At 38.8% G+C, this 24,646-nt stretch overlaps 2 protein-coding genes across 2 annotated transcripts; one reads left to right on the top strand and one right to left on the bottom strand.

The window, feature by feature from the left end:
- Nucleotides 1-277: 277 nt before the first annotated feature.
- Nucleotides 278-6,752, bottom strand: tapbp.1 (TAP binding protein (tapasin), tandem duplicate 1). The gene is made up of 8 exons (XM_061741397.1): nt 6,390-6,752; nt 4,962-5,150; nt 3,846-4,094; nt 3,396-3,755; nt 2,284-2,607; nt 1,417-1,518; nt 1,178-1,206; nt 278-1,071 (listed from the first exon to the last, which is right to left on the bottom strand). Exons 1-8 carry the CDS (start codon nt 6,484-6,486, stop codon nt 1,060-1,062), a joined length of 1,362 nt encoding a protein of 453 aa, XP_061597381.1. The 5' UTR covers nt 6,487-6,752; the 3' UTR covers nt 278-1,059.
- An 8,525-nt stretch (nt 6,753-15,277) lies between these two features.
- Nucleotides 15,278-24,218, top strand: LOC133460680 (H-2 class I histocompatibility antigen, Q9 alpha chain-like). The gene is made up of 8 exons (XM_061741398.1): nt 15,278-15,414; nt 15,617-15,883; nt 20,777-21,058; nt 21,395-21,682; nt 22,176-22,286; nt 22,531-22,548; nt 22,677-22,744; nt 22,962-24,218. The coding sequence occupies exons 1-7, from the start codon at nt 15,363-15,365 to the stop codon at nt 22,718-22,720; spliced, it is 1,062 nt and encodes a 353-aa protein (XP_061597382.1). The 5' UTR covers nt 15,278-15,362; the 3' UTR covers nt 22,721-22,744; nt 22,962-24,218.
- The last annotated feature ends 428 nt before the right edge of the window (nt 24,219-24,646 follow it).

The raw sequence follows: 24,646 nt of genomic DNA on the forward strand, positions 1-24,646 counted from the left end.
TGGAGACTTTTTCCCTCCAGAGATAACCTTCACCTTTAGTTAAGGTTATCTCTTAACATTTTAGCATCAAAGCTACTGATGAGCTCATTGGCTGAATCCCTGGACTGGGCTGATGTTACAGAGAAGACCTGGTTCAAGATCTCACCACTGTTTTCAGTTATACACCATTTTGTGTGCACTGAAATCATCCGGTCAAAGAAAACACAGGAGTGATCAGACATTTTCATAGATTTACTGTCTAAATGTGAAAGAATGGTAAACACGTCTAGTCGTAAAGGGATATGACAAAAATAACTGTTTATTTGAATCAAAAGTTGACATTAAACAGGAAATTAATTTATGAAATTGCTGTTTAAGTTGAAGACCAGCACTCAGATCATTCAAATGCAGCTTTTTTTCCCCCTGCAGCAGACTGATGTGCTTTATTTGTACCACTTTCACTTCAAGGAAGTTAGAGCATTGCTCCTGCCGACACACGATGAGAACAATCATTTTTAATATTAATGTGACAAATATACACCAACTTCATTTTCTGTATTTACAAAAAAAATGTTTGTGACTGTTTGGTATGATATCAACATACCGTCTTCATTTAAATATATGTCCTATTTTAAACATAAATACACAAAATTATATTTGATTAATCAAAAAAGGTAAAAGTTATCAAGTTACTTATTTTTTTCCAAGTTTCTGTCACTTTTCCAGTGTTTGGGACCAAATGCTTTAAACAGATGGAATAAAGATGATGCAACATTTACTTTATCATTTTAAGGAGAAATGTCACAAGAAACATTACAAACATATGAAGAAAAAGAAAAAAAACACAAACCGAACCAGACATTGGCAACTGGAAACCTAGATGAAAGCAAAACTTTCACTGAATATAAAATAAAAGAAACAATAAAAGAAAAAAAAGAAGTAAAAAAACACTCACGCTGAAGTCAACACAGCTTTATCAACATACCAGCTATGAAAATAAAACCAGACATCATCACCAACATCAACTGCTGTTAGCCCATCAAAAGATATCAAACTTTCAGTCAGTTCGCTTCTGATCTTTCACTTGATTTTCTGTGAAGAAAAAAAAAAAGAGTTTATAGAAACACTCAAAAGCAGCTCAGCTCAAGATGAACACATACAGAATTTTGTCTTTCAGAAGTCAGAAAAACCGTAATACCTTATCCTGTTTGTCAGCATCTTCTGATCCTAAATACAGCAAAACATAAAGGCAATAAGTCAGACACAAAGGTGAAAAATTAAAATGTCAACACATCTTGCTAAAATGACATTTTATTCTCTTCTTTTTAAAAAAAAGAAAAGAAATGTTTACAAGTTGGGCTCATCAAGCAGCTCAACATACTTATTTTACTGTAACTGTAAAGAGAGCAAATGTTCTTCATTATTATAATTTGCTACCTGAGCTGGTAAAGCCCCATGAGACAAACTTGATGAAGCCATAAAGCACTAACGCCACGCCAACCATCGCCATGGAGTCCTCAATGGAGGGAGAGCTGAACCCTGAGGAGAGAAACACAAAAATCACAGTCTTGATTGGGTTTTTTTTCCATCTTCTCTTCTGGTATTGTAGATAAAAATGATCATCTTAAGGATGTTGCATATTCAAGCAAAATCCTTATAATAGTATTTGGGGAAAAAGAAAAACGTATTTAAGACCAAGATCCAAGGGTGAAATGATCAAGAAAGCACTTAGATTAATAGTAAGTTAATGTTTACTTCTGCTTCCACTTGAGCAGTTAATTTAGTTTTATTAAAAAAAAAAAGTAGGACATCTGAGACAAATCTTTGCAAGAGAAGTCTGAGGGGGACGTGGGAGGCCAATGTCCATGTTTTCACACAGAAGCTGTGTTTTTTTATCCTTTAGGACAACTCATTTAACTTTCAAGAGTTACTGTTAAGGTTAAGTTAAATTTTGTTCACCTCATGTCCAGGGAACCACTTCCTACAGAAAAGCCAGTGTGACTCTTTTAGACGCGTCATGTGATACGTTGCAGCTTTTTGAATTCACCCACACAAATCTAAAATCTTTTTGTCATTTATGGGAGACTTATCTACTCTATCTTATCTACTCTATCTTATCTACTCAAGGAATATTTTGTATTTGCGATTACAATTTATACAATTTTAAGGGTATTAAAAATGCACCTAATGATTTTAATATTCACATATATTCATATATAAGTGTAGTTTAGGCTCAACATAATCCTTAAGAATGATGCGTGAGTGACAATATCTGCACGGAGACGCTCCGTGAAGACACTTTACCGATAACGTTGAGGGTCACGCTGGCACGTTGCGTGGCTCCGTGGTGAACGGCTACACAGGTGACCTCCCCCCCTCGGCCCAGGTCCTGCGTAGACGCGTCCAGCTCCAGCCGGCTGCTCTGGCTGTAGGTGCCATCCCAAGCCTGCCTGTGGCCCGACATGCTGCCGGATCCCAGGGACCGGGACTTCCCATCAGCGCCTTTAAACTCCCAGCTCAGCTCAAGAGAGAGGGGAGCGAAGCCGGACGCTTCACACTGGACAGTCACCGTCTGACCGGGAACAGCGAGGGGCAGAGAGGAGGGGTGGATGGACAGGGATGGAGGCTCTGGGTAGAGGAGGGACAAAAAGGAAGAGTGTTCATAATTGTTTATTACAGAACCAGAGATGTCAAAAGTATTCACATACATTACTCAGGTAGAAGTATAGATACTAGAGTTTAAAAATACTCCTGTAGAAGTTGAAGTATCAACTCAAGTTTTTTACTCAAGTAAAAGTATAAAAGTACTGGTTTCAAAACTACTTAAAGTATAAAAGTAAAGGTAATGTAAGGGGGAAAAAGCCATTAAGGACAAAAGCCATTGAAAATGAATGCATCTTAGTATAATGCAAATATATTAAAGAAGCATATATGTGTAATATTGAGCATTAACATGTGTTTCAGAGAGCAGGAGATATGATGACTAGTTGCCTATAAGTATTGTAATGGTGCAAAAAGTCAAACTTCAGAGGCATGTTATCATTTATCCTAACCTTTATTGGAATGTACATCCAAGTTTAGTTGCAGGAATCTGAGGGAACGGATGTAAGAACAAAACTGGACAAGAACATCTGAAACAACCACAACCAAATTCACTCTATCTGGATGCGCAATTTAACTGGATAGTTTTTTTTTTAAAGCCGAAATGAAATAGAGTAACAAGGCTGTTTTTAAAATGTAAGGAGTAAAAGTAAAAAGTCGTCTGAAAAATAATTACTCCAGTGAAATATAGATAACCAAAATTTCTTCTTAAGTAAGGTAATGAAGTATTTGTACTTCGTTACTTGACACCTCTGTACAGAACTTCAAATACATTTTGTAACAGGACATTTTGTTTGAGTAATGTCTTCACTCACCTACAACCTCAAGCTCCATTACCACCTGAGCCAGCAGGTACGGCAGATAAACCGTGCAAATATACATCCCAGAATGATGCACTTTAGCCTCTTTCAGGATCAGAGATGCGTTTCCTGTCTCGTGCAAGCTGTCAAAATCCAGCGTCACTCCCTCCTCCTGCGTATCGGCCAGACGGTCAGACTTCCCGTCATAAGCCAGGAGAAGTCGGCCGTGGCCTCTGAACTGGTAGCGCCACTCCACGGCGAAACCGGACGTAGACAGAGGCGAGGAAGGGTCAACCCAGAAACCACAGTCAAGCGTAACTGGCGCTCCGAGTCTGCTTTGTGCAGTCATGGTTCTGCTGGTCATGCTCAGGATCACTGAGGAAACAGAAACAGAGTCATGCAGACACTCGGACACCGTCTAGCTATTTAAAAAAAGAAACAGACAAATAATTTAACAAAGTATACCACTGTGTTCTTTGGTTCCAGTAGGAGCACGTGTGATGGTAGAAATGCCAAGTGGCTCTTTGAGGCCCTGAAAGGAAGCTGAAAACCAATCAGCCTGCAGATATATGGGGCTGAATCCAGACCCTGTGAGCGGGTCGACCCATCTGAGGCTGGAGGGCTGCGGCAGGAAGGGGTTGATCTCACAATGGGGCTTCTCCACTGAACCTCTGGGAGGTTTGAGAGAGCGGTGGCAGAGACTGGCAGACGGGTCTGAGGAGAGAAGTCAAATTAGGGCTGGGCGATATATCGAGATTTTAATATATATCGATATATTTTCAAACGCGATATGGTACGAGACAATATTGTTATATCGATATAGCTTTTTTTTTATTTTTAATGATTTTGATATAGCTTATTTTGTGACAAATTGACATTATGTTTTATTTGAGATTTGCACAAATGTTTTGTTATTTGCACAACTGTCAACCTCAGTGGAAAAGTCTGCCTGTTACTGTCTACATTGTATTAATTGCACAGTGTATTTTAATTTAATTGTTATGCAGGAAAGGGATATTTGTTTTATTTTATTCAATAAACATTTTTATTCTATATATGCAGGCAGTTTATTTTTATTTCATTTGTTTTATACATTTTGACATTGTGCAGCCCTCTGTTAATAAAGGTACCTGTGTGACATTTGGCACGAGGCTTTGTATTAAAACTGACTGTTTTTTTAAGGGTTTGCCTCAGAAAAAAATGAAGCTAACAGAGATGCTATGCTATAATGCTTTGGGGGAAACCCCAATTATGGCACAGAAAAAATATCTATATATATCGAGTATCGCCATTTAGCTAGAAAATATCGAGATATGACTTTTGGTCCATATCGCCCAGCCCTAGGTCAAATATATGGTTTAATGTGTAAATTTAAAAACTCTAGCCATTACTGTATTAAAAAACTAATACCTAATAAAGAAATATAATATTTCACCAGACTTAAGAAACAGCATGATGAAAGGCTCATATGAATACATGAAAAACTCTATCACTATCACATACATGTAAACACTACTCAATCCCTCACACATCTGGATGAATGTGTGGTTAAGCTTTCTGCTCAGTTTACGCCGAACTAACCAGTGATGAAGTAGACCCTGTCAGGGCTGATGCCAGAAGGAGCCTGCCGGGTCTTTGCGCTGTCGGCTTCGGCATCGGTTCTGATGTAGAGCAGAGATTTTTCCTGGGTTGTAGCTCCAGTTAAACTTCCTCCACGGCCCGCCTTCTCCTGCACAAACCAGCACTCCAACACCGGACAGCTGCAGGAGACTTCAGCCCAAACAAAAGGGACAATCAGCAAAACAGCTCAGCACAACACCAGGGTCACAGAAAACTGCACATTGCTGAGTTCCTCCAATAGTTTACAGTCAATACCAGTTTCAGTTTCAACCTAAAACAGAGATATTCAGTATACGGATCCATGAAGTACTTTTGAATGTAACATGCAAGATTATTATTACGTGTTTCAGGAAACAAACTAACATTCAAAACTACAGTTGTCTTTGGACTTCTTCAGGCCAGGAGAGCTGTTGCACTATGTTGGAAGAGTCTGGATGCTCCGACATTGAGAATGTGGATAAGGAGCTTTCTGGCTGTATTGGACTGGAAAGACTAACGTACATTTCTAAAGGAAAACGAAAGGACTTTGTTGAACTCTGGGAACCATATATGAACATTATGACGGATGAAAGTGCAAGATTTATCTTAAAATAACTAAAATATAATCTTTTTATTTATTTATTTCTGTTTAATTTATTTATTTAATTTATTTTATTTTTCCTCCCTGATTGGTTAATTCAATATAATTATTTATATTTCAATTGAAAATGGTGCAAGCTAAGTGTATGTGTGTCTATGTAATGTATGCGTAAATGTTGTAAGTTTGAAAAACTAAAAAACGACAATAGACATATTGTGGAAAAAAAAAACATTCAAAACTAAAAGCACAAATACAACTCTGTCCCAGCAACCAAAAAAGGTCACGACTGCCCTGTACGTTTTAAACCCTCTATAATATGCCCTTTTGATTATTCAAATGCTCTTTCTAGTTACTGTAATGGGCCCTGAACTAAAATGATGGCAAAACAATACTTCAAACTAAAATTATTGTTTTTTTTTGTTTTTTTTTTTAAGCCAGGAAACGGCTTCGTGGCCACGACGCAAACGCCCACACCAAACTCCATACATATATACGCAATTTTAATAAAATCGGCATTACAACCAAACACATACACACGAAACATAATTGAAGATATATTAAATCACCTTATGATAAATTCGGCACGTGTATGGCTTCAGTTGACAGGCAGGTTTTCCTTTTTTTAGCCTGTTTTTGGTTTTGTTGCACTCCAACCAGTCCATGCTGTCTTGGTGCATTTTGATCCAACATATATTTAGGTTGTTTATATGTAATCTGACTACTTTAACACGACAGTTGTGCCTTTATATGGGTACAGTTTCCTCTGATTCGTGTTTCCAGCAGAGCAGAAAAGAGCATGTTTATCTTACCTTGGACGGCGCAGAAAACAGCGACCAGAGACAGTTTATAAATCGTAGAAAAGTTCGTCATGGTTATTTGTCTGTGTCCCTTCTGATCACAGGTCATTTTGTCACTAGTGACACTCGAACACTGGGCTTAAGTGCTTGGTTTTCCCCTGCAAAACCGACGACATTTTAGTTTCACTTTCACATACGTGCAAAAAAACGTGCAAAAAAACAAACTTTGGTCACAAATTTGGAATGAACTACATCAACGCTAAGCTCTCGTGGCAGTAGATTTATACATAAAAATAAAACGAACTAGAGTCTCTGAAAAAATTAAAAAGATTATAGTGGAGGTTGGAAACACGTTGTTTGCTATTTAACCTGCGTTAAATTCGCCACTAGATGGCAGCATCAGGCAGACAATAACATGTGTTTGTACTCGTGACGCGTTCCATATCTACGAAAATGTGTCCTTTACGATCCCTCACTCCGCTGCTCCACAAATATAGTACATGAATTTGATAAATCTGAATGTAAGTTAGTTAGATGGTGTGAAAAAATACTTTATATGCACAATGGACTTTTTATCCAAAAGAGATTCAAGATTCAAGTTTAAGACTACAAGTAGTGGAATGCGGTCCGTACAATAATAACCTGTGTCTGTACTCGGGACGCGTTCCATATCTACCAAGATATGTCCTTTTCGATCCCTCACTCCGCTCCTCCACAAATATAGTACACGAATTTGATGAATCTGAATGTACGTTAGTTAGAGGCTGTCAAAAAATACTTTGTATGCACAATGGACTTTTTATCCAAAAGAGATTCAAGATTCAAGTTTAAGACTACAAGTAGTGGAATGCGGTCCGTAACGTTTAATCCAGGGGTGAAATGAGGACACGAGAAACGGAAACAACAAACAGTCTCGACTGCCTTGTGTTAAATTCAGTATAATATGTCAATAAAATACATGTGGTATAACCTTTTTCTAATGCAAATGTATTTACAGTCAGCCCATTTTATCAAATGGATTATTTCAATTTCTTTTAAAACGAGTGGGCACTTTAATTTTGACTTTACAACCTAACATGATTGGAATTTCCCTTTTCTTGTCTGGCTTTTTGTTTTTTTATTTAGCCATGGCATGGGTCATTGGAGCAATGTTGCAAAACGAGAAGGAAACATTTTTTTAATGTTCATGCCAAGGATGAAATAGATAATAACAAATAAAAAGCTTCTCTTCCTGGTGTGTGTGCCAAAGTTAGCAAATCATTCCAGATCTGGGTGTCATGTAGACAAAAGTGAAACCTAAAAGACTCATCATGTGATTTCCCAGAAAGCATGCAGGGGTCTGTTGTGTCTGGCCGCTGGTGGAGCTCTAACACTGTAAATGACTCTGAAGAGGCCAGCGTCACCCACTGATGTGACTGTCCATCCATATCTGTACTGTTAGCTGTTAGGCCACAAACCAAAAAGCCTCAGAACTATTTCAGCAACAGCTGTGATGCACTGCTTCTTCCTGATGCAGATAATTATAGCACAGTGATACAGCAGTGTTTATAAAAAAGAACTGAAAGCTTGAAATAATGGTTTTAAAACACACACACAAATGGGATACATTTATATAAAAATAAATCAATTTAAAAGCCAAGAGGAAGAGAAATCTGCTGCTCAGGTGTATAAGAAGATTCTCCAGTGATCCTCACGGTGTGGAAGTGGTGAAGCATATCTGCCACCGTCCCCCTCACACTTTCTTAATCTCTCCGGTGAGCAGTTTAGGGTCACAGATCAGCAAAACATACACGTTCTTGGCCTGTGGAAGGACTCTACCACAGAAACACATTCAACTAATCAACGTAGCACACCAATAATGTAAAATCAACACCGACAAAGTGTTAATGGGTAACTGGAAATCCTGAAGAAAACCCATGAGGACACAGAGAAGACATACAAACAGAGACTCTACTTGGGAATTTCAGTATTATACAGGACTGTCTCAGAAAATTAGAATATTGTGATAAAGTCCTTTATTTTCTGTAATGCAAAAATGTCATACATTATGGATTCATTACAAATCAACTGAAATATTGCAAGCCTTTTATTATTTTAATATTGCTGCTGATCATGGCTTACAGCTTAAGAAAATTCAAATATCCTATCTCAAAAAATTAGAATATTCTGGGAATCTTAATCTTAAACTGTAAACCATAATCAGCAATATTAAAATAATAAAAGGCTTGCAATATTTCAGTTGATTTGTAATGAATCCAGAATGTATGACATTTTTGTTTTTTTAATTGCATTACAGAAAATAAAGAACTTTATTACAATATTCAAATATTCTGAGACAGTCCTGTAGGCCTCAAATTGTTAATAAAAAGAAGACCGTTATAATGTAATACATATACATATATATGAATGAACCAATTAATAAAAAAAATATTAGAGGTTATAAGGTTTTACAAATTAGTAAACAGTCTTCTGGATTAAAAATAAATAAATAAGAAAAATGTCAAGAAAAAGTACCTTTATGGCATTAGATACAACTGCTACAGGGATAATTTAAAAAAATGAAGAAAATGGATATAATATATACAGTGGAAGCAAATTAAATCTTCTGTTATAAAATCTGTGTAGGTAAAAATACTTTCTCTCTGAAGTAAAGCAGGATATAATGTCAATTGAAGTTACATAACATGCAACATTATGAACTTGATCTAATCTATTATGATCATTATCTATTGTGAACATTATGAACTGATCCAATACCAGCCGCCTCACACTCGGCTATAAACCGCCCCAGCACATGCTGAAGCTCCTGGCCTGACGAAGCCAACCGGACAACAACATCTGCAAAAAGCAGGGATGAAATCCTGCAGTTCCCAAACTGGACCTGCCCCGGCTCCTGGCTACGCCTAGAAATCTTGTCCATTAAGATTATGAACAGAACCGGTGACAAAGGGCAGCCCTGCTAGAGCCCAGCATGCACTGGGAACAGGTCTGACTTCAGCCATGCAAATCAAGATCCTGCTCCGATTATCCAGAGAGCAAACAGCCCTTAGCAAAAAACACACATCCTATCACAGCACACGTTAGTATCAGAAGTAAAGCATGGGACTAATATCAGCTGGGAACATTATCCACCACGCTTTTTTTGTTACACAAAACCAAACCAAAAGGAGATCAGTCTTGTTGGCAATACTAAGTACCCCCATATACATTGCTGTGGGGAAGATTAACACTGTTGTGCAGGGTTATAGACTGGAAAGTTGTGCTGTTTGATTCGATGATGTTGAATGCGGTTATTATTACTACGTGGGAAGATCATCGATCGCACATTTGTTTGAAAGGCTTGTTTCCACTCTTGTGTTTGGCAGTATGTTACCAACAATATTTTCATAACATTTCTAAGGTGGCAGGACATCTTATTTTTTACAGTTGAGTGGACATCTGTTTACCACGTTGCTTTTGAGTAAATTAAAGTATTGATTTCCTCTGTCCCGGTTTTGGCTGCTCCATTTGTGCATAAGTCTATTCATTTGCTCTGCTGGATAATACAGTACAGAGGGAATGTCGTCACTGCTGCAGAGCAACTCACTAGACGGTATGTATAGGATTAAATAAGATAATGTTCCTGTCTAGTCATGTTCTCATCTTTTTCTCTTTTGTGTGCATATTGTGTGCATATTGACCCCAACTATCCTCCACACCTGCAGCCAGTCCTCCCTGTGTGTCTGCACTTGACTTCCTCATTTTCTCATGACATGATAGTTCAGTGGAAGGGTGTGTCTGTTCCTGCTCAGTGCTGTTGTGCTGCTTTGTCCCGTATGTTCATGCCATGAAGATCTTGTTCAATAACATATTCATGTACCAGATATCCGACAGAGGGAATTATATTAACAGTCTTTAGAGCCCATATTTGTAATACATTTTAATGGATTTCTGAGACTTAATAACCACCCCATAAAAACTTAACAGTTTAATACAAATAAATGTATAACATCCCCCAATCTATTCATAGTTACACCAACGAATAATATTGTTTGCAAACCGTTAAAAACAGAATATTAGCAGCCCCCAAGTTTGAGGCCTGGTTGAGGGAACTCATAAGCATTTTACATGTTGAAAGACTAAGACATGAACTATCTGGTAATCTTCTGAAGTTCTCAAAGATATGAAACCCAGTACTAGAGCACATGAAGGACCAATGATACCCTTCTTTTCTCCCACCCTGCTTGTGAACTTTTTTGATAGGTTGGTCTGTAGTGCAGTGGAACTGTAGACACCGTTGTAACTGTTTTCTGCCCTTCCTTAGTTTAATAGAATTTTAAAAAACGGTGCCGGCAGAGTACTGCTTCCCCCTTCTGAGGCGTCAGAATTTCCTCGAGGCCGACCGAAAGTCTTCCTCCATGGCCTCCCCGAACTCCTCCCAGACCCGAGTTTTTGCCTCCAGGACCGCCCGAGCCGCGGCCTGCTTGGCCTGCCGGTACCCATCTACTGCGTCAGGAGTCCCACCGGCCAACATAGCCCGGTAGGACTCCTTCTTCAGTCTGACGGCATCCTGTACTTCCGGTGTCCACCACCGGGTTCTAGGATTGCCGCCACGACAGGCACCGGAGACCTTGCGGTCACAACTTCGAGCCGCCGCGTCGACAATGGAGGCAGTTGGCAGTTGAAGATGTCCCTGACAGAGGGCTCGGCCAGACGTTCCCAACAGACCCTCACAATCCGTTTGGGTCTGCCCGGTCTGTCCAACCTCCTCCTCTGCTAGCGCATCCAACTCACCACCAGGTGGTGATCAGTTAATAATAATAATAATAATAATACATTTTATTTGTATGGCGCCTTTCAAGATACTCAAGGTCGCCTGACAGAGCAAGAAAACAACAATAAAAATACAAATTACAACAGTTAAAAACAAGTATAAAAACACATTATCGACAGCAGAGTCTAATCCAAATCATAAATCATAAGCCTGCCTAAATAGATGGGTTTTGAGGTGAGATTTAAAAGTGGGAAGAGTGTCCATGTTCCTGATGTCGGGGGGGAGGCTGTTCCAGAGGCGAGGGGCAGAGCGGCTGAAAGCTCTACCCCCCATGGTGGACAGGCGGGCTGGGGGAACAGTGAGGTTGGTGGAGGAGGCAGACCTGAGTGACCGGGTGGGAGTGTTGACATGGATGAGGTCTGACAGGTAAGGGGGGGCAAGATTATGGATGGCGTTGAAGGTGTTGATGAGGATTTTGTAATCTATGCGGTATTTGATGGGAAGCCAGTGGAGTTGGTGAAGAACGGGGGTGATGTGGGAGATGGCAGAGGTTTTGGTGATGATGCGGGCTGAAGCATTCTGGACCAGCTGGATTTTATGGAGGAGTTTGTGGGGGAGACCGAATAGAAGGGAGTTGCAATAGTCGAGACGGGAGGTGACCAGAGAGTGAACCAGGATGGCAGTGCTGTTGGGGGTGAGTGAGGGGCGGAGGCGGTTTATGTTGCGGAGGTGGAAGTAGGCGGACCGGATGGTGTTATTGATTTGTGTGTGGAATGAAAGGGTACTGTCGAGGACGACACCCAGGCTCTTGACCTGAGGGGAGGGGGAAACCGAGGAGTTGTCGATGGTAAGTGTGAAGCTGGGCTGTTTGGTGAGTGTGGTTTTGGTGCCAATGAGGGCTAACTCTGTTTTATTGCCGTTTAGTTTGAGGAGGGATGAGGTGAACCAGTCTTTGATGTCATGGAGACAGTCACAGAGGGAGGGAGGTGGGAGGGTGGGAGTGGGTTTGGAGGAGATATAGAGCTGGGTGTCGTCCGCGTAGCAATGAAAGTTGATGTTATATTTACGGAATATTGAGCCAAGTGGGAGGAGGTAGATGATGAATAGAATGGGGCCGAGGACAGAGCCCTGGGGAACACCAGAGGAGAGGGGAGAGGAATGGGATGAGAATGATTTTAACAGCTCAGCCCCTCTCTTCACTCGAGTGTCCAAGACATGCGGCCGAAGGTCAGATGAAACGACAACAAAGTCGATCATTGACCTCCGGCCTAGGGTGTCCTGGTGCCACGTGCACTGATGGACACCCTTATGCCTGAACATGGTGTTCGTTATGGACAAACTGTGACTCGCACAGAAGTCCAACAACAAAACACAGCTCGGGTTCAGATCGGGGAGGCCGTTCCTCCCAATCACGCCTCTCCAGGTATCACTGTCATTACCCACGTGAGCGTTGAAGTCCCCCAGTAGAACAATGGAGTCCCCAGTTGGAGCACTATCAAGTACTCCTCCCAGGGACTCCAAGAAGGCCGGGTACTCTGTACTGCTGTTCGGCCTGTAGGCACAAACAACAGGGAGGGACCTTTTCCCAACCGGAAGGCGCAGGGAAGCGACCCTCTCGTTCACCGGGGTGAACTCCAACACCTGACGGCTGAGCTGGGGGGCTATTAACAAGCCCACACCAGCCCGCCGCCTCTCACCCTGGGCAACTCCAGAGTAGTGGAGGGTCCAGCCCCTTTCAAGGAGCTGGTTCCAGAGCCCAAGCTATGTGTGGAGGTGAGCCCGACTATCTCTAACCGGTATCTCTCAACCTCACGCACAAGCTCTGGATCCTTCCCCCCCAGCGAGGTGACATTCCATGTCCCTGCTGAGAGGGTTTTGGTCCAGGGATTGGGTCGTTGAGGCCCCGCCACGACTGCTACCCAGTCCACATGGTACCGGCCTTTCATGGTCCTTCCTGCGGGTGGTGGGCCTACGGGAAGGCGGGCCCACGTCGCCATTTCGGGCTGAGCCCGGCCGGGTCCCACGGGCAAAGACCCGGCCACCAGGCGCTCGCCTGCGAGCCCCAACCCCAGGCCTGGCTCGAGGGCGGGGCACCGGTGACGCCGATCCGGGCGACGTTACGGTCCTTGCTGTCTTCCTCTTCATGATAGGCTTGAACCGCTCTTAGTCTGGCCCATCACCTAGGACCTGTTTGCAGTGTTGGACAGTAACGGAGTAAATTTACTTGAGTACTGTACTTAAGTACATATCCAGAGGATTTGTACTTTACTTGAGTATTAGATTTCTTTGGTACTTATTACTCTTACTTGAATACATTTCCAAGACAAATATTTTTACTTTTACTCGAGTAAATTTCTAGGAAGGCTGAAAAGTACTCGTTACTTTCAGGTCTGCTCTTTTTTCTTCTTCCCTAAAATCCTATTGGACACAAGCTGTTTTTGTCAAAGGAGGAGACCTATCACAGTGCACGCTCTCCACTGGGATGTACGTAAAGCGGAAATACGTCAAGCCTCCTCAAAACGATACCGCCAAAGTAGCCTGCGTTTGTCAAGACAGAGCCGCAACAAGTCAAGACATAGCCGCAACATTGGCTACGCCTGCGTCAGGAGAAGAAAGACAATCCGCTGAGTCGTCTGAGTCTGATAATGAGCCGGACTCGGAGCAGGGACTTTCACAAAATCCTTGGCCGTATCTTAACTCAATGTTTGAGTTCGACCGAGTAAAAAACGAGGACACAGACAAACCACAGACATTTACAACTTAAACTTTACAACTTAAATTAAGTTAGAAAAAATATAGTAATTTACTGATGTGTAAAATAAGAAATTTACTCTTACTCTTACTTTTACTTAAAGTACATTTAAAAGCATTTACTTTTGGATACTTAAGTACCTTTAAAAGCAAGTACTTTTCTACTCTTACTCGAGTAATATTTTGACTGAGCTACTTTTACTTGTAACGGAGTAAATTTTGACCAGTAGTATTTGTACTCTTACTCAAGTACTGGGGTCGAGTACTCTGTCCACCTCTGCCTGTTTGCCATGGGAGACCCTACCAGGGGCGTGATGCCCCCGACAACATAGCTCCTAGGATCACTCGGGCACACAAACCCCTCCACCACAGTAAGGTGGCGGTTCAAGGAGGGGTCCTGGGGAAATATGATTTAAATTTCTAATCAGTAACATAAAAACAATTATACTAGATTAAAGTGAAGCCTGTTGAAAATGTACTTTACTAATAAGTAAAGGAAATTAAATAGAAAAAGATGTATTTTTAGTTATTTTAAGAAAAGGTAGAAATAGAAAAAAGTGAGAAATAGAGACAGATGGATGCTGCAGTTCATCCTAAAAGGTTTCTTACTTTGTTACGCATCTTAAAAGATTTTTGTGGTCAGTATAAATATTAAATATAAATCATAATATAAAAGGAATCTAAACTTTAAAGGCAGCAACACAGTCTAGAAATGTCAAACTATAGCCGTGTGTACATTTTATTAATACAAAGAAGCTGGTCAGGGAAAACAGTTAAAATATTTATATATTCTTTACATTAATGTTATTTCATGAAAACGCTAGAGAACACCGTTTTGACTCATTTAAATAACTATAAAAGTTATCAATTGTTCTCCAAACGGGCTCAAAACTGGAGAATGTATCCACTAGAGGGCGCTCCTCACCAGTTTTTAGAGTAAATATTTACAACCGTTTGCGTTTTTAACCTAAAATATTAAATTTTACATCAGCTGTAGGATAAACAACTAAACAAACAAGATATTGTTTTATTAGTAGCTCAAGAGACCCGTTTAAAGTATTTTTAACACGGATATCTAATCTCTGAGGAGAAATAAACTGCACTTTAACCGTTTTCCTCACATTATTTTTGTATTTTATTAATTTATTTAACTTAATACAATCAGTCTAATTATTAATGGTACTAGTTTCAGAAACGTTAGACTCCCATGTGTTTCCACCATGAATCTTCGGCTAAAACGAGCAGATTGAACTTTCAGTTTCGTTACAAACCTCCGTGGGTCAGTTTAACCTGGAAACACGTGACGACGACGCTCAGGGTGAATTCTCATTGGATCAGAAGGAAACTGGCAGCTTTATCTTCTCTCTCCTCCCTGATTTCTGTCAGAGCCGCTTTCCTTCTCCAACAGAGAGGAGATCAACTACGCCAGCCCGGAAAAATTGCTTTTTATTTCCAAAAACCTGAAATAATCTGCGATCACGATGTTTAGAGTCGTGTTTTTGCTTCTCTTCGGAGTTCCCGCTATCACGGCAGGTGAGTTAGAAAATGTATTTAATTTTATTTTGTATCTAGCCTATACATATAAAATACATGGAGATGGGTGGCTTTCGAGAATGTCTGTGTATGTATTTAGATGAGATTGTAATCTACATCAGCTGTTTAATTCACCCCTGAAAGGAAATGATGAGGCTGATATCCTGAAAACTAAAATCTCAACATTAATTTCTTCTTGCAGTGACTCACTCTCTGAAGTATTTCTACACTGCGTCCTCTGGAATCACAAACTTCCCAGAGTTTGTGGTTGTTGGATTAGTTGATGATGTTCAGATGGTTCGCTATGACAGCAACACCAAGAAGTTAGAACCTAAACAGGACTGGATGAGCAGACTCACAGAGGATGATCCACAGTACTGGGAGAGAAACACTCAGACCAATGTAGGTTCCCATCAGACCTACAAAGCCAGCATTGAAATTGTAAAGCAGCGCTTCAACCAAACTGGAGGTTAGTTTCTGTTTCTCTGTTTATTGAAAATGTGTTTTTGTATCATCATGTGTTATGAAGTATCACTCACACTTAGAAAGATACTTCTGTTTATTTTGTTTAGTTTTGTTAGAAACACACATGAGTCAGAGTTTAAATAATCATGATCATGTTTTACCTCAACTACAAACATCGTCATGACTCCAGAGGAACTGACGTCCTTGTGAGGACAGAGACAACCGGCTCCTCCTTTTGTGTCCTCACATGAAAAATAACATATTTTATGAACCTCAGCTACAGGACAACATGTAAGATAGTTTCTTTCGTGTAAGATTTAAAGGCTTCAGCAGAATTTGTACATCTGAAATGAACCAGTGAGATTCCATCAGCTTTACTTTGTGTGTTTACAGTAATCAACATATAAACTGTTGATTTATTCGATTCATTTCTTTTCCTTTGGGCTGCTCCCTTCAGGGGTCGCCACAGCGAACCATCCGTCTCCATCTAACCCTCCACATCCTCTTACACACCGACTAACTCCATGTCGTCTTTCACTAAGTCCATAACCCTCCTGACAGTTCCAACCTCATCATCCTTCCACCCATAGATTCACTTTCCCTCCAAACCTTAATAGTCTGGTCTCCCTGAGTTTCTGTCCAAAACGTCTGACGTGCGTCGTCCCTCTGATGTTCTCATCCCTGATCCTGTCAGTCCTCGTCAGTCCCAAAAAGAAAGTCCACATTTAAACTTCTACTGCTTCCAACTCATCCTCCTGTCTTTTCCTCGGTGCCTCTGTCTCCAGACTAAACATCACTAATATTAACCAAATATTAACCGTCAATTATTTTGAAGATGAGGAGGAAATGCCGACGGATTCAGTTTTCTTAGTTATTACATTTTCTTGCTTTATTTCGTTTGGATAGAAAAATGTATAATATTATTTTGTCTTTTGGATGATGTGAGTCATTTGAAAATGTTCCTCTTTATTTTCTCACATATAACAAATACGTGATGAGAACAGAGGATTTAAATTACAAAAAGATTGAGTTCAAAATCTACATGGACTCAATTTGTTCAGATATGAATTTATAAATTTAAATTAATTTAAAAAAAGAGAACAATAGTTTTATTGTGGCTCATAAATGTTTAGTGAAGCAGAGATTCTCATCTGCTGTCTCGTTAATCTGAACATTTATTAAAACATCTGTTCTAGTCGGTCTGTTCACCGACACAAAAATGAGACGATAAGATGATTTCTAACTCTGTAGTTTCTTACATAGTAAATGTTGACGGGTTAGATGTGAATTTCTGCTGGAGCTGAAGCACCAGCAGGTGACGGAGGACATGAAGAGATCATGAAGAGATCATGACACAATCCACCTGAAAAAAAGAGACAAACACTTCATCTGGTAGCAACTAAAAGTAAAAGTACATGAAGCGCCAGTAAAGATGCTGCTCAGCAGTTAAACAGTAAATCCTCACTAAAGCAGCGTTTTCTACAACTGAAAACAGAACTTGTTGTTCACCTCCTCCAGACTGGATGAAATAAAAGTAGAGAACAGGGAGGTTGTGGTTGGTCTCTCAGACAGAGTCCAGTCTCTGTGCAGCAGCTTCTCTCAACCCTCTCTGTGATCAGACAACACAGCTGTTGTTCTCATGATCAATATCCTCCTTTATCATCATAAAACTGGGGTTTAACAGGCGTCTGAGAGTCACAGAGCAGCGGACACACTTACCTGGTTGGAGGGAAACGTGTATGAACACAAGAGCAGCAAGAAAGTAGTCGAACATCTTTCCATCACAGATGTTTACACTTTATGTTCCACATCATTCGTAGGTTTTGACTGATTATCGTGGAAACGTTTTCCTGTTAAACAGCTTTGCTCTTCACTTCTGTCTTCTTCTCGTGGTTGTATGAAAGTCTTCTTTTTTGTGTCTTCGTGTGTCATTTGACTGAGGGCCAGAAGGTAGCTTGTTACCATAGCAACCAGCCCAGATAGTGTCAGAAACAGTGAACCTAATTTAGGATTCCTGCTACAGAGCTGAAAGTTAAACATGAGAATGAAGCTGAAATGAAGGAGTGACGTCATCACACCGGCAGGTTTCCACTCAGGTTTCAGACGTGTGAAATCAGGAGATCAAGTTAAAAACATCCAAGACGTCCTCCATGAGGACACGATCAGACCACAGAGAGAGACCAACGTGAGAACTGAAAACAAAAACAATCACATTTATGTTTCCATTTTACAAAGGAATAAACAGACGGGCAAAAGTTAACTCCGTAAGCGACAACACACACCAACCTTGTGTCTCCTCGGGGTTGTAGCCAAAATGTACGAATCTTTTTTGCTGTTACTGTTTTATTTCCTTATTGCCCTTTTTACTAAACTTTTACCGTCTTTACCACGAGCTCATAAATACAGTTTTAAATACCCTTTTTCCTGCTAATGCCACGGGAAAGGAGCAAGAAATAGTGACTTTCAAAATAAAATAGTGACTTTAAAAATAAAATCTCACTATAAAACGAAATCACTTGCTCCAAAACGGGCACAAATGTACACACAATAGCAGATAAACTACGTTTTAAACTACAAAAGCAGATGAAATTACGTTTTCTCAAATCAACCCAAATCATGAAATGTATACATAATCCTGTCAAATGCATATGAATTGGACATTTGCTTAACCCGTAAAACAAAACAGCACAAAACCAAATGTGTTTGCTACAGTTCGGTTCGAGGCGACTAGATGTTGGGTCAGGGTTGTAGTCGCCGTGTTTGAGGACAGTCGTCTTTGTTCACAGACGTAAAGTCTCGCTGTTACGGAGAGCATCCAGGAACATTAAAATAAACAACACAAACAGGCGAAAGGGAATAAAAGTTGAGCTTTCTTTGTTACAACCGTTTTTAACTAACAGAAACATTTCCACAACGTTTCAAGCAGGAAATGATCTGCAGCCACAGAAAAGTGGAGCTTTAAGTGAATAAACACTGATTTACTTGACTGGCTGGTGAATTAAAATATTTATTCGTCTTTTATTTAAATATTAGACTGACTGATCACGTTTAAAAAGGTGATATTCCTCCCTGATCTGATAATTAGTTTACCAACAATCCCTTGTGTTTTACACCTCAGCTCACGTCTCAATCCCGCTCTCTAAAGAGTTTCAGAGGTCAAGTGTTGCTTCTTCAGAGGAGAAGAGACGAGGAAATTTAAAATAAGTTGTCAAGAATAAATCTCTCAAAAGCTCAGACGCAGTTCTGGTGAACATGGACTGTTTCTTCCAGAGTTATAAACTAATAAATACCTCGGACGGATCATTTTTGTAACTAATGTAGTTTAGAAACATCAAACTGAAACATGTGGCTACATCTTTACGGGTAGAATAATATCAATAAGCAGCAGGCGTCTTTATTTTAGTATCGATCGTTGTGTCGCTCCCTCGACTCCACAGATAACTGAAACCACAAAGCGTGATGGTCTTTGTTGAGCAGCGTCGTGAGCAGCTCCTGCAGACTAAAGTGGTGACATGTGACTCCAGCTGGATTCACTCGCAGCTGCAGACGTTTTCATCAGGAAGAGGTTGCGTAAAAGCTTCAACTTTTATCTGGCAGAAACAAACTTCCAGTTTCACCAACAAGCAACCAACGATGTTGATCACCTGAAGGATGTAAAAGTTCTTTCAAAATAAGTGAAACTGGTTATAAACTGTTTATTGTAAAGTTCACGTCCTTGTTTGTTGTGATCGCCACATGAAAAGAATTAAGAGTCAAGAAAGTTTTTGTCAGAATTTCTACCTTAAAATATGAAATACAGACCATATTTTTTTCTACCATTTTAAAAAGAAAACCTTTTTTATTTTCAAAGATTCTGAAATAAGCAGGTGGAGAAGTTTCCTTCTTCCTGGACATTAGAGCAGGTGTTTGGTTGGACGTGTCATGTGTTGGTCTCCATGGAAACGTAAACAGACTTTTTATCTTTAATAATTTTTGCTGTTTGTAACCAACAACGAGTTTTTCTGAGGAAGACGACAAAGTAACTGACAAATAAAAGTCAGAGACACAATCCTGAACACTCACGACACAAGCTGTAATTTGTTATAAAAGTAATATTTGTTTGTTTTTAACATAACAACTCATTATTATAGTGTAAAATCTACATTTAAGTGGTTTGACAGTTTTTATCTACAAATTTAACAACAAGTTTACATGAACTCTGCTGATCACAGTTGTTCATCTATAAAAAAAAACACGTAGTTGAACTTCACTTTATCTCAAATTAACCTTATTTAACTGCAGTTTGTTTAATATGTAATAAACATGTTCACTGCTGAAATTTTTGGTTACTGAAACTTTCAATAACCAATAATTTCAGAGAAGTTACTGTTAGTTACTTTGTCAACCATAGTGTTGTGGGAAATAATAATAAATAACATTTTGAATTACTCAGATAAATAATCATAGTTCTTTTATTTATAGAATAAAAATAATGTTTAGTGATCAAGCTCTGGATTGAAGTTGTTCTTTTGTCCTTCAGAGGACGTTTCTAGAAAACCTTCAGGACCGTTGAGTCTGACAGGAAGATAAATGTTAAATGTATTTATTTTAAGGAGATGTACCATTAAATCTGTGTGTGTTGGTGTCTGATGTTAACATGAAGTTACATCATCTTCATTTTTGTAGATTCACTCTGTTTGTGAAGTCAGTGTTTGAAGTTAGAAGAGAATTTAAGCTTGTTTTTTGATTACACAGTTTTTTTTTCTCTAAAACATCCACAAAGTAAAATCCCAGCCAGCAGCGTAATTAAAAAAACATTTTTGTTGTATTAGCACATATTTGAGTTCGCAATATATAAATTATTATTAAATCTCTGAGATCTCAGTGTTTCACTGCAGACTTTGTTTCTGTTTCTCAGGTGTTCACATATACCAGAACATGTATGGATGTGAGTGGGACGATGAGACTGGAGACGTTAAAGGTTATGACCAGTATGGTTACGATGGAGAAGACTTTATAGCTCTGAACTCCGAGAAGATGGACTCATGGATCGCTCCAACACCACAGGCTGTCATCACCAAACACAAGTGGGAAAATGACAGAGGTTGGATGCTACAGGACAAGAACTACTTGACCCAGATTTGTCCTGAGTGGATAAAGAAGTACGTGAACTATGGGAGGAGCTCTCTGATGAGAACAGGTAGAGTCACATGACCCGACAATTTTAATTAATACAGTTTTTAATTACTTGATATCTTGTTGAATGTTTTACTGTATGAATAACTGAATGCCTAATTTTACACTATTTTACACATTTTTCATTCGTTCACATCTCCCGTTTTCTCAACTTCTTAACATCTCTTCATTTGTCTTTTTTTTCCCCCCACTATCATGTCTCTTATTTGTTACTCTGAGCATTGAACCTTACTCCATCCATAACTCGACCATTTAAACTACATTATACATAACCAATTACTGGTGATTTGCTAAAAAAAACAATACAGAATCTATAATCCGTGTTGTGTTTCCTCTGCAGAGCGTCCTTCAGTGTCTCTCCTCCAGAAAACATCCTCCTCTCCAGTCAGCTGCCACGCTACAGGTTTCTACCCCAACAGAGCCGAGATGTTCTGGAGGAAGGATGGAGAGGAGATCCATGAAGGTGTGGACAAAGGAGAGATCCTCCCCAACCACGACGGGACCTTCCAGATGACTGTTCACCTCAGACTTCCATCAGACTCATCTGAGGACTGGACAAAGTACGAATGTGTGTTTCAGCTGTCTGGAGACAACGAAGACATCGTCACCAAAAGACGTTCATTGGACCGTAAGACTGAACTGAAATTGAAAAACACCGTTTAGATCAGTGTAATAGTGCTGGAGTGTACGATCAGCAGTTCATAAACCCCTGATGTACAAAATTACATTACTTCCAGGATTTAGAGATAAACCTTTATAGTTCTTTAATTTTTTTTTGTTATTCAGGTTGAGTTTTAATGGATTGAAATTCTTTTATAAATAAAATCATGAATCTCTAAAAGAAGATCAGAGAATGAGACTTTACGTGAAACCAAACTGAAGTTTTCAGCTGCAACATTTGTTCAACTCTTGAATCGTTTTACAAGATCTTAGAGGCCGTTAATTAAATGGATGACACTTTTGTGCCATTAAATTTCATATTTCGGTTTAAATGAGGTTTAATAGCTAAATGTGCCAACAGAAAGAAATGTAGAAAAGATGAAAATTTCTTTGTGACTGTCACCAGTTCAGTTCATGGAAGTTTGTTTAATAATCAGGGTATTTATCCGTTTTCTCAACAGCGAAACCAGACATGACTCTCCCCATCATTGTTGCTCTGGTTGTTCTCGCTGCAGTCGTTGTCGCTGTGGTTGTCGGAGTCGTTCTTTACAAAAAGAACGTTATAAAGAACGGTAAGAAATCTTTGTAATGTGTCTATCATTATACTGATTTTAGACTTTATGTTGATATTTTTATTGTCAATGCAAAAGTGAAAAATATGTAAATAACAAGTCAGCAAAATACTTTTTACCAAACAATAAGAAGTGTAAGTATTGATAGACTCAGAAACATTTACAGTAGAATATGAATAATCATGATGTCTAGAGGTTTTTGAACTGGAGCAACTGAATAATGTGTATTTTCTTTTTATTTCAGACAAACGTTCTCCTTCTCGTAAGTAAACCTTGTTGGTTTTTTTTATCCACTCATCTTCAATTAATCTTTTTTTCTGCAGCTTCAGATGTTGGTTTTAGATTCAGATCAGATCGGGGTGTGAATTAACTTTATTCTTCTTCTTACAGCTGAGAGCCAAGAGAGCAACGAGAAGATGCTTCCTAAAGCCTGAATGACGAACAAAAACCTGAACACAGTGAGTTCATTTATGTGTTGAACAAAATATTAAAAGAACAATCACAGAATAATAACGACTGCACGTGAGAGCATTTTAATCAACTGCTAAGCAGATGTGAACATTTGTTTGTTTAATAGAAGCGTCACTCAGTATTTTATAGAAGGGGTGAAAATAAATATAAAAATGAATTCAAACATGATTTCAGAAGCTCTTTCCATCATTTTTATCTTCTCAGGTTCTTGGAAGCAGTTTGAAGTGAGAGAAAAAACTTCATCACCAGATTCTCCATAAAACTGTTATTAATTAGTTGTTAATTTTATCAGTGGATCGGAGAAACATTTGTAATGTTGTTATAGATTAGAAATGATACATGCATTATTATTTGATTGGCATTCAAAATAAGTTAAAGAAATTTAGATAAATTATGTTTTTCTTAATTTGGTATAATATGAATAGTGAAAATTTCTCTAAAATATTTTGAAATATTTGTCAAATAAAACTCACTCTATGTTGCTCTGTGGAGAAAAACTACCTTCCAAGGATTTTTGAAACCACAGAAATGTCACAACTCTCTACAAACAGTCTAAATTAATCCTTAGCAGGTTCTGTGATTATTAGATGAATCCACTGAGTTGACTGGTTTTACTTTATTTTTCTGGTTTTGGGGTTTTACTACTTATCAATGAATCATTCACGATTATTGATGATGCAAAGTTACACGTGCACAAACATCTGCATGCATTTATTCCTTGTGTCTATTTTCTGTATCATTAAGGTCTGACTTAGTCATAATATCAATCACAAACGTGTAAACTGGATATTTTAGACATCAGTCGACTGCGTGACTCCTGATAAACGTCCTGTGTGATCTGATCAGATGGAGGTCGTCATTAATCTGCTCGTCTCACTGGAATAAACAGGAAATTATTCAAGCTTTGATTGATTTTGACAACTAACGTCATTTAGTTACCACTCAACAAAACATTTTATAATCTGGTTATTGCTGTGTCATTAAAACATTAATTTAATGTTCATCTAAAAGAAAATATCAATTTGACTTACAAAGTTTTCCAGTTGTGTAAATATTCAGATGTATATTTCTTTTCTTGGCAAGTAAACATGGTTTGATTTAGATTTGGCCTGGATAGATCAAATCGTATTTTATTTAAATTACTTAATAAAACAATGTCGCGGTTTTGTTAGATTATTTTTTAAATATTTCTTTTAACATAATTACAGTTGATTATTAATTATTATTTGATTAAGAAATATTAACATGATTTAAAAAACATACCACTAAGGCACCTTGTTAGTATCTGAAAATCTGTTGGGGTTCTTTACCTTTCTCTCTTGTTGACATAAAGAACTTAAATATTTGTGATTAAAATCTGTTATTTTTGGATTTATTGGATGAATATCAGTTCATTTGTTCTGTTGTTTCTTCATCATGTAACTTTGTTTTTAATTTTAATAAAGTTTCCAATAATCCCAATTTCTGTCTTCTCATAATTTCCCATAAAATACGTTTCATAAATACTATCTGAATATTCAGTATAGTCAATGCTGCTCTGACCTGTAGATGGTTTAGATATTTACTGATAAACCTGTAAAAACAAGTCCCGTTTGTTTAGAGGAACTTTTCTCTGAAAGTCATGTTCTGTTTTACTTGCGTATGATGTAGATGAAATCTGTCTTTTACATGTTTGTTTTTATTTGTTTTTAAAAGTCAAAAACTCTTACTGCACACTTTCAGTTTCAGTGTGATGATTTTCTTTTCCAAAAGATAAAATGAAGCAAGACAAACCTGTCGAGCTCAACTCTGCCTGGCAACTGATGACAAGTTTAATGGCTCCTCTCGTGATAACCTTTTTCTTTTCTTTTTTTTTTTACATAAAATAATTCACTACATTTTTTGTTAAA

Source organism: Cololabis saira, chromosome 15 (genome assembly GCF_033807715.1).
Source record: "Cololabis saira isolate AMF1-May2022 chromosome 15, fColSai1.1, whole genome shotgun sequence".
Taxonomy (NCBI): Eukaryota; Metazoa; Chordata; class Actinopteri; order Beloniformes; family Belonidae; genus Cololabis; species Cololabis saira.